General features: G+C 41.7%; 1 protein-coding gene across 4 annotated transcripts in view; it reads right to left on the bottom strand.

The window, feature by feature from the left end:
• Positions 1-1815: 1815 nt before the first annotated feature.
• Positions 1816-10928, bottom strand: part of TEX14 (testis expressed 14, intercellular bridge forming factor) — a 143382-nt gene continuing 134269 nt past the window's right edge. For all 4 annotated transcript variants that reach the window (XM_025361598.1, XM_025361600.1, XM_025361601.1 and 1 more), the window contains 5 exons: positions 10260-10359; positions 6628-6720; positions 4584-4693; positions 2928-2979; positions 1816-2184 (listed from right to left, as the gene is read on the bottom strand). In XM_025361598.1, coding sequence (XP_025217383.1) covers positions 2148-2184; positions 2928-2979; positions 4584-4693; positions 6628-6720; positions 10260-10359 — 392 coding nt within the window. In that variant the 3' untranslated portion in view covers positions 1816-2147. The remainder of the gene's footprint in view (positions 2185-2927; positions 2980-4583; positions 4694-6627; positions 6721-10259; positions 10360-10928) is intronic.

Below are 10928 nucleotides of genomic sequence, written 5' to 3'. Positions count from 1 at the left end.
GTCCCAGCTACTCTGGAGGCTGAGGCAGGAGAATGGCGTGAACCCGGGAGGCGGAGCTTGCAGTGAGCTGAGATCCGGCCACTGCACTCCAGCCTAGGCGACAGAGCGAGACTCCGTCTCAAAAAAAAAAAAAAAAAAAAAAAAAGAAAACCAAACTTTTCTTCACCTAGTATTATTTATAAACTAATTCATTTTTGGGTGTTTTTTCCTCTGGTTACAACAGCAAGCAACTGTTTCCTTACTTTAAAATGGTCAGATAGATTTATACCTTCTCATTTTATCTGTGCAGGCTAAAATTTCTGAGTGCAAAGAAGTATGAATATAACCATCTACAATAAGAACTATTCAGTTTTCACAAACAAAAGACCTACTATTTACTCACCAAGACAGAATAATAAAATGTTAGCTGACTAGTACTGCACAACAGCACATAGCTTCTAAGAAAATGTTTTTATTCATGGCCAGGCACAGTGGCTCACGCTTGTAATCCCAGCACTTTGGGAGGCCAAGGCAGGCGGATCATTTGAGGTCAGAAGTTCGAGACCAGCCTGGCCAATGTGGTGAAACTCCGTCTCTACTGGAAATACAAAAATTAGCTGGGTGTGATAGTGTGTACTGTGAGAGTGCACACCTGTAATCCCAGCTACCCGGGAAGCTGAGGCACAAGAATCACTTGAACCCAGGAGGTAGAGGTTGTAGTGAGCTAAGACGGTACCACTGTACTCCAGCCTGGGCAACAGAGTGAGACTCTGTCTCAAAAAAAAAGAAAGTAAAATGTTTTTATTCATCATGAAGATTCCAAACTGGAGGTTGGTGAAGGTATATAAAAAATCTGCATGGCCAGGCCTCACGCCTGTAATCCCAGCACTTTGCAAGGCCGAGGGAGGCGGATCATGAGGTCAGGAGATTGAGACCATCCTGCCTAACACGGTGAAACCCCATCTCTACTAAAAATACAAAAAATTAGCCGAGTGTGGTGGCATGCGCCTGTAGTCCCAGGTACTCAGGAGGCTGAGGCAGGGGAATCGCTTGAATCCGGGAGTTGGTGGTTGCAGTGAGCCAAGATCGCACCACTGTACTCAAGCCTGGGTGACAGAGCGACTGTGTCTCCAAACAAAAATAAAAACAAAAAACAAAAAAAACTGCACATGTGCATCTGGCCAGTGGTCACAACAGGCTAAATTAGAGACAATGCTATGATCTTAGTGGTACAATACAAAATAGATGGAGATAATATTTGTTCACCTTAACGAGTTCAAACTATCTTAGGACTTTATTGCTACCTGTACTTACTTTTTTTTTTTTTTTTTTGGAGACAGGGTCTCACTCTGCACCCAAGCTGGAGTGCAGTGGTATAATCACAGCTCACTGCAGCCTCAACCTCCTGGGCTCAAGTGATCGTCCCACCTGAGCCTTGTAAGTAGCTAGGACTATAGACATGCACCATCATGTCTGCCTAATTTTTTAATTTTTTATAGTGACAGGGAACTCCCTCTGTTACCTAGGCCAGTCTCGAATTCCTGGGCTCAAGCAATCCTCCTGCCTTGGCCTCCCAAAGTGCTGGGATTATAGACGTGAACCACCACATCTGGCCACTACCTATACTTTGATTGTGTGAGCCAATTCTAGCTGGAATGGAAATATGGCACTCTCAGCTGTAGTTCTGTTATGAGACACAGATGACTGGTACCAGTATGTATAATGGGTGGTAGCAGTAGTTGCATATTTGTCAGAAATTGAAGCCTCTTTGGGTGGCAGTTCTCCCCACAACTCCCAACAACTCAAATTCAGAAATACATCTTACACAGCGAAATCTGTTATTAAAAGTAAACATTTTATTATATAACAAGAGTTAAAGTTTTTGAAAATTAACATCAACAAAACCAAAGCCATTCTAGGCACAACCAAAAATTTTTACAATCAAAACTACCTCTCACTTTTCAGAAATCTGACTGAAAACAAATGGTTGAATGTGCTGCTAACAGAGAGGGCCAAACGATGATGTCCATTGTGGCAGCTGAACAAAGGGAGACTTACAGAACTGGAACTGCTGCCCTGATAGCAACTGAAGCAGAAAGAGAAGAAAGGAGCTCACAACCAGGACACTTAAAACTCAGGCCAGGAGTCCATCTACGATCCAATTACAGTCAGTCTGACAAGTCACTCTGATCCAGCACGATTATCCTATGCACATGTTTTTTAAAGAACAAAAAAGGAAGTTTCAAGTTGGTGTGTATGTTTTTTAAAGACACAAACCACATCTTCTTTCTACTCAAATTCAAGGGAAAGGGATTTTGGTCTTTATAATCAAGGGCGATTATGACCAACAGTGTGTCATGGAAAGGCAAAATGACGAAAAAGCAATTCACGGCAGCATCTTCTGTATTCTCTCCATATTAAAACTGTTCTTTTTTTTTGAGACAGAGTCTTGCTCTTGTTCCCCAGGTGGAGTGTAATGGCTTGATCTCGGCTCACTGCAACCTCTGCCTCCTGGGTTCAAGTGATTCTCCTGCCTCAGCCTCCCAAGTAGCTGGGATTACAGGCACCTGCCACTATGCCCTGCTAATTTTTGTATTTGTAGTAGAGACGGGGTTTCACCATGTTGGCCAGGCTGGTCTTGAACTCCTGACCTCAGGTGATCTGCCCACCTAGGCCTCCCAAAGTGTTGGAATTACAGGCGTGAGCCACCGTGCCCGGCCTAAAACTGTTCTTATGCTGACTCTATCACTTATTTAATCAAAGTTGGCATTAATTTCACTTTACATTTTAATTAACTATAAACACTAACATTTTAAACATTGAGCGAGTTTGTCTAAATTCAAGTCTTTGTCATTAATGTGTATTTAGACACTGGTAAATGTTTTTAATTCTGCTTCTGTTGTCTATAAATATGACTTTTGATCTACAAACATCTCGTATCTCATTACCTGGATGATTCGGACCAACCTAGTCGCTTCCAAAAACAAGGTTTTAGTTCATCTTGATGAAATATAAGAGGAAGGAAAAAACAACATGATTATTTTCTAGGTCAAAGGGTGCCAGTATTCATATTAGTGCTCCCTCTCATTTAGGGTAGACTGTTTTACCTACAATGGTTGTTATATTCTGCCAGATAGACTCTTTCTAAAAACACAGTTAATGGGTTCCCCTCCTAACATTCTATAGTTTTCTGCCACAGCAATGGACACTAATGACACTAATTCACAAAGTCCCTGTATTATCTTCTCAGTGAAATCAATACTATTAATAGCTAAATGTCTACACGCTCTAGGCCCTGTTGCAGTCAGGGTTCTGGAGGAAACAGAATGTACCCATGGCTGGTTCAAATAAAGATCCTTAATGAAGTGACTACATACAGAGGTTTATTTAGAGTTAAGGGAACAAACAAGGAATGTCAAGGCATCCAGTGATTAGCAGCAGTGGGAAGCCTAAGTCTGAAGGAACTGAGTGTTGGAGATAAGAGGTCAGTTACCAGAGCCTAATGAGAGCTGGAATTGGGATGAATGGGCTGCCTACAGAAGCCGCACTTGTGGAGGGACACCACTTCTACCAGGTACAAGGTGCTGAAGTAAGCAGGGAGGCAAAGTAATACCCCAACTTCTCTCTAGCCCCCTTAATCTTCTGCTGGGGCCTGTCATTGGCAAACAGGAAGTCCAGGAGATACAGTCCACTAGGGTCAGCATTCTGGGGCACAAAGCAGGGCAGAGATGGGGAGAATGAGTAGGAAATCAGGACGGGATGAAAGGAATACCAGATGATCTGAAAGAGTTAATGTCTCTTACTTCCCTAAGTAGGAAGAACTTAAATATGGGAAAGCATCATTGTAAAGGGCATATCAGAAGCCTTCAAGCTCTATCAAAATAGTTTTAAAATTAAGGTTAATTTATAATTTTTACATTACTTGTAGACTCCATTTAAAGTCCATAAATGTGATTTCTTATTGGATTTTGAAGCATCTATGTGAGCTAAATTTAAAACTCTTTTGAAGACGTTGGACAATTAGAAGCAAAACACTGGCTGGATGCAGTGGCTCACGCCTGTAATCCCAGCACTTTGAGAGGCCGAGGTGGGCAGATCACCTGAGGTCAAGAGATTGAGATCATCTTGGCCAACATGGTGAAACCCCGTCTCTACTAAAAACACAAAAATTAGCTGGGCGTGGTGGCGCGCACCTACAATCTCAGCTACTGGGGAGGCTGAGGCAGGGGAATCACTTGAACCCAGGAGGCGGAGGTTGCGATGAGCTGAGATCGTGCCACTGCGCTCCAGCCTGGGCAACAAGAGTGAAACTGTCTAAAAAAAAAAAAAAAAAGAAGCAAATGTCTCTCCAGGCAATGTGCAAGATAATGATGATGAGACTGGGCAAAAGCTTGCTTTGGAAATAGAATTGGATGTTATTACTGTTTTTGTGATAAAGCTATGATTGGCAATTAACAGAATACCTGGGCTGAACTGCAGGGAAAAATAAATTATCAAAGGCAGGAGGATTATGTATAGCATCTGGGAAACATTTCTAAATAACTTTGATGCACATCAAAGCCTAAGGACTACAGACTACATTATAAATACTCATTAATTCATACCTTCTTCAGAAGTCCCTAAAACACTCTCTGATTTCCTTCTCTCTGGCGTGATGCTATCTTCCCTTTTTCTCTTGTCTTCACCAACTTCTTGATCTTTGATATTTATCTCCCTGTAACAACGATTTGGGGAATCAAAACATATGCACAACAGCCAAGAAAATAGGACTGTACTCAAAACAAAACAAACAAACAAACAAAAAACCATATAATAGCTAGCACTAACAAGAGTGTTCTCTATGGACCAGGCATTGGTTTAAGTGCTATAATTTAACTCATTTAATTATCATAAGTATATAAGGTAGTTACCACTGCCATCCCCATTAAGCAATGAGGAAACTGAGGCACACAGAAGTTAAATTACACACCTAATAATTCCTAGAGCTGGAATCTGACCTCAGACTCACTCTGCCCTAGACTCTGCTTTCAACCACTATGCTACATTGCCTCAAAGGAAAAACAAGGCATTTTACTTAAATTTTCATGGGTGTCCTTTTCAAAACCATCATTTATTTTATCATCTTATCTTCATTTCCCGAAACTCTCTCCTAAGTGAAATATGTAAATAATTTAAGTACCTCAAAATTTAAGACCACGTTTGTCAATCTATTAAGCAGAAACCATCCCCTTGACCCAACTGGAAACTCCTTATAGGCGGAGCCATCTTATCCCTCTTCGTGGTACCTCCAGCCCCTAGCACAGTGCTTTGGACATTGTCAGTGCTCGGTGGATGCTGGTTGAACCAAAATAACATTGTTTAGGGATTATTCTGTTTTCATGTGGTGGATAGTCAAAACAAAATATGTAAAATGAGAGAGAAAATAAAGCCAGCTACAGTCAAAAGAATTTTTCCCCTCTTAATATTTTCCCACTAATAGAATCACAGGCTCAAGAGTTGGAGGAGGCCTTTGGGTTATCTTCCACCCCTGTTCAAATGCCCGAGACAGGGAATCATCCAGCCACTGCCTGAGCAGCAGTAACCATTACTAAAGTAAGTGTAAAGGCAGGCAGCTGTTCCCTTTATCAGATAGCTGTGGCTATTAGGTTTGTGCTTTACTGAATAAAAATCTGTTACTCTGCAATTTCTAGTCACTAATCAGTCTTCTGGGGCAGAAAAGTAAGCTGACTCTCTTTACTTCACAATATTTCAGGTATTTGAGGGCAGCTATCAAATTCTCCATTCCATCTGCTCTTCTCAGGCTGAGCTTCTCAGCTCCTTCAGCTGTTCTCGTATGACATGGTTTCCAGATCTCTGACTGATTTGTGGCCACACTCTTGTGTTTGTTAATATCCCTTTTAAAATGTGATGCCCAGAATGGAGCCCCACATGGGTCCTAGGACTCCTCTAAGCAGCACATTACCATCATCTGGACAGTATGTTTCTATATATCCAGCATCAATGCTGCATTGACCTTTTCAGCACTTCATCAAACAGGCCTCACAGAGTCATTGCCCATGCCTTCTCAGGAAGAATTTCTTGACTTCTCATCGTGTCTCAAGATGCATGGCTCAGTACTGGGCACACAAAAATAAGGCATACTTCTTGCCCTCAGTAAAATTATAGTGAGCAGAAGCTTCTGATGAAAACTTCAATTAGACCAGGTCTCACACATTCTGTAATTTTGGATCTTTGACCTTTATCTTTTACAGAATCTAACATTTCCACCTGTCAAGATGATTTTGAATCCTCAGACTATTACTCATCACATCAGCATTCATTCCTAGATTTGTGTTATCTAAAAATTTGATAAGCATGCCTTTTCTGATTTAATTCAAATGACTGATGAAAATGTCAAAGGTAGCAGGGCCAAGATACAGCAAACTTAGAAGCCTCTGTCTATACTGACATGAATCTGCTAATCAATATCTTGAGTACTGTGGGTGGTCAGGGGAAGAAGGGCAAATATGAGTGCAGACAGGTGGAGTCAGGACTGGCTTATCTAAATCAATGTAATGCCATCACCAGGCATTCATTCTCCAAGAAGTCTAAAACTTAGCCCCACTTCCCAAAAAAGAGAAAAAGGATTCCCTCTTGGGGAACAATAACCTTTCAGAGCCCTTGGGAAGGTCTTGTAGCTCCATGCTCTCCTCAGGTGGCTGCAGCCATCTTTCCAGGTCCTCATCCAGAGTAGAGTGAGCTCTGTTCAAGGACAAGTGAAGAGAATGGAGACAACAGTCATTTCCCATCTCCCTTGACAAAGATGCATAACACTTTAGAGTAGAAAGGGACCTTAAAACCTGTGCTTTCACTATACGTATGAAAAAACGAGAGTTCAGTGAGATTGTGTCTGGAGTCACAGAGGTCACTTAGATCTGACTGAAATATGCACTGGTAGGGCGCGGTGGCTCACACCTGTAATCCCAGAACTTTGGGAGGCCGAGGTGGGTGGATCACCTGAGGTTACGAGTTTGAGACCACCCTGGCCAGCATGGTCAAACCCCATCTCTACTATAAATACAAAAATCAGCTGGGCATGGTCGCATGCACCTGTAATCCCAGCTACCTGGGAGGCTGAGGCAGCGGAATAGCTTGAGCCTAGGAGGTGGCAGCTGCAGTGAGCCGAGATCTGCACTCTAGCCTGGGCAACAGAGCAAGACTCTGTCTCAAAAAAAAAAAAAAAAAAAAAAAGAAAGAAAAAGAAAGAAAAAAAGAAAAAAGAAAGAAAGAAGAAATATGCACTAAAACAGTCCTTTAACCCCTTGACAAAAAGCCTCAGCACCTATTAAGATCACTGCTTCCCGAAGTCTGATGGTAGACTCTGTTCTCAATTCTAGGTCACTGAGTCAGTTTTCTACCTGAGGCTAGAACTACACATGCTTTCCTACATGTTTTCCCAAGAAAAGGCTAGAAGATGCAAGGTAGAGTATTTTAAGAAGGCCTGAAAATCCTGCCCATCTGAAAAAATATCTTCCACTCTGGCTTGGTGCCTAGATTGATCATTCACAGCACTGAGATGACTGAGCATCTGTGGAGCATCTATCTGTGGTCAGCACTGCTGGCCCTTTTGGAAAAGGAAGAGACAACAATAACAGTAGCTAACTTTTGATCACGTAAAAAGAGCTTAATTTTTTTTTTTTTGAGACAGAATCTCGCTCTGTTGCCCAGGCTGGAGTGCCCTGCCACCATCTCAGCTCATTGCAACCTCTGCCTTCCAGGTTCAAGCGATTCTCCTGCCTCAACCTCCTGAGTAGCTGGGACTACAGGTGTGTGCCACCATGCCTGGCTAATTTTTTTAAAATATAATTTTAGTAGAAACGCTGTTTTGCCATGTTGGCCAGGCTGGCCTCGAACTCTTGGTTTCAAGTGATCCACCCACCTCGGCCTCCCAAAGGGCTGGGATTATAGGTGTGAGCCACTGTGCCCGGCCCCTGTAATGCCAGCACTTTGGGAGTTCAAGGTGTGTGGATCACTTGAGTTCAGGAGTTTAAGGCCAGTCTGGGCAACATGGCAAAAACCCCATCTCTACAAAAATACAAAAATTAGCTAGGCATGTTGGCATGAGCCTGTAGACCCAACTACTTGGCGGCTGAGGCAGGAGGATCACTTGAGGCCAGGAGGTCAAGGCTGCAGTGAGCGGTGTTCATGCCCTATTGCACTCCAGCCTGGGCAACAATGTGGGACTCTGTCTCAAAAAAAAAAAAAAAAAAAAAAAAAAAATTGCACTAAAATATTACTTATCTTGACTACTGAGTTTTTTGTTGCTCCCTTAAATTTTGTATCCAAGGAGTGTATCTCCTGAGCTCACCTTAACCTAGTCCTGGCCCCGAATAATAAGGCAGAGGAGGTGAGCTGAAGTAGTTTACCCTACAACACAGGTAAAAAGAGAGCTCCAAATCAGGAACAAAGTCAGGTTTCTTGAGGCAACCTTGTACTTTTAGACTGAATTGTCTGGATGACTGCCCCCATTTTCTCTTCTAAGGCCTCTAACTAAAATGTTTTGAAAGAGACTGAAACTGTGTTTGCCTAACAAAATGAAGTAAAAATAAACAAACAAAACCCTAAAAACAACTCAAGAGAAAATAACAACAAATAACCCTATTAAAAAATAGGCAAAGAGCCAGGCATGGTGGCTTGCACCTGTAATCCCAGCAACTTGGGAGGATGGGGCAGGAAGATCACTTGAGCCTAGGACTTCAAGTTCACCCTGGGCAACATAGAGCCCATCTCTAATTTATATATATATATATATATATAGAGAGAGAGAGAGCGTGTGCGAGAGAGAGATCATACATATATATGTATATCTAGATATCATACATATATGTATACATATATACCTGTATATATATAGATCATACATATATATACATATATATGTATACACACACACATATGCATACATACATACACACACACAGCAAAGAACTCAGACATTTCTCCAAAGAAGATATACAAATGGCCAAGAAGCATATGAAAAGATGTTCAAAATCACTAATCATTAGGGAAGGGAAAATCAAAACTACAGTGAGGCACCACCTCACACCCATTAGGATGGCTACTACATTTAAAAAAAAAAAAGCTTCCACCCCCACAAAAAGAGAGAGAAAATAACAAGTGTTGGCAAGGATATGGAGAAACTGAAACCCTTGTGCACTGTTGGTGGGACTGTAAAGTGAGGCAGCTGCTATGGAAAATAGTGTGGCAGTTCTCAAAAAATTAAAAATAGAATTACCATATGATCCAGTAATACCATTTCTGGGTATATATCCAAAAGAATTGAAAGCAGGATCTCAAAGAGATATCCGTACACTCATGTTCACAGTAGAATTCTTCACCATAACAAAAGGTGGAATCAACCTAAATATCCATCAACAGATGACTGGATAAATGAAACATATTACTCAACCTTAAAAAGGAAGGAAACGCTGACACATGCTACAACATGGATGAACTTTGAGGACATTATGCTAAGTTAAAATAAGCCAGTCACAAAAAGACAAATACTGTATGATTTCACTTATGTAAAGTATCAACAGTAGTGAAACTCAGAAACAAAAAGCAAAATGGTGGTGGCCAGGGTGTGGGAAGAAGAGAAAATGGGGAGGTTTTTTTCTGTTTTTTTTTTTTTGTGACGGAGTCTCACTTTGTCGCCCAGGCTGGAGTGCAGTGGCACCATCTCGGCTCACTGCAAGCTCCGCCTCCTGGGTTCACGCCATTCTCCTGCCTCAGCCTCCGAGTAGCTGGGACTACAGGCACGCACCACCACGCCTGGCTAATTTTTTGTATTTTTAGTAGAGACGGGGTTTCACTGTATTAGCCAGGATGGTCTCGATCTCCTGACCTTGTCATCCGCCTGCCTCGGCCTCCCAAAGTGCTGGGATTACAGGCGTGAGCCACCGCGCCCGGTGAAAATGGGGAGTTTTTAAATGGGTATAGAGTTTCAGTTTGCAAGATGAAAAGGTTTGGGACATTACTTGCACAACAATGTGAATATACTTATTAATGTGATTGGACCTTGCACTTAAAAATGGTTAAGATGGTAAATTTTGTTATATACATTGTATCACAATTAAACATTTTTAAAGCAAAAAAAAGCAACCCTTTAGGAATAGGGGCCACTAGGATAGTATGAAAGAGGACCACTTTTTTCATTTCTTATTTGTCAATATTAGAAAAAAAACTAATATAAACTAATACAATTTTTAAAATCCTTTCAAAAGTCCAGCTTTTCCTGTTACCTCTCTGTGTCCTCTCCCAGATCTCCAGTTTCTTTGGGCAAAAGCATACTACTATCTTCTTTTTTACTGTCAGTTTCTTGTTCTTCTAAGTGCCTTTGATCTAAAAGCAGTTGAAAGAATTAACTTTATTAGAATGAAAAAAAAATTTGAGAAAGGTTGCCTTTAAAATAGAGTTCAAAAATTAAGGCCAATCAGTGGTCCCTGAAGTGTGCAATGCATTAGCTCCCCTCTTCCCACGGGAGCAGGGGGCCAGGTGGCAGTCTGCAGGCCACCTGTATTTGCAACAGCTGCTTCTGGGGTCTTGGAAGCTTTTCAGTGCCAGATGAAGCTACAGGAAACCTTGCTTGTGCCAAGGCTCAAGGGAGACAGAGGAAGCAGAAGAAAGAAAGGGCACATAAAATAGGAGGCAAGCAACCATGAAAACAAAACGCACAAATTTACTTTGGGGACCATCTTGTTCTCCACTTGTTAGATGTTTCTAAGTTGGAGTTCCAGGAAAGGAATTTGGGTGGGGAAGGGATGTACCCTTTAATGTATGCCAAGCATTTTACATATGCTATCTCATTCCATCCTGCCAGCAGTCCTATAAAGGGAAGAGGACTAACATTTGCTAAGTATTTGAAAATGTTAGTACTTGTACATGGCTCTGTACATGGAGCTAATATGTAC

This window comes from Theropithecus gelada, chromosome 16 (assembly GCF_003255815.1).
Source record: "Theropithecus gelada isolate Dixy chromosome 16, Tgel_1.0, whole genome shotgun sequence".
Classification (NCBI taxonomy): Eukaryota; Metazoa; Chordata; class Mammalia; order Primates; family Cercopithecidae; genus Theropithecus; species Theropithecus gelada.
Note: the sequence above shows the minus strand (reverse complement) of the source record. Positions and strands in the feature narration are given on the sequence as shown.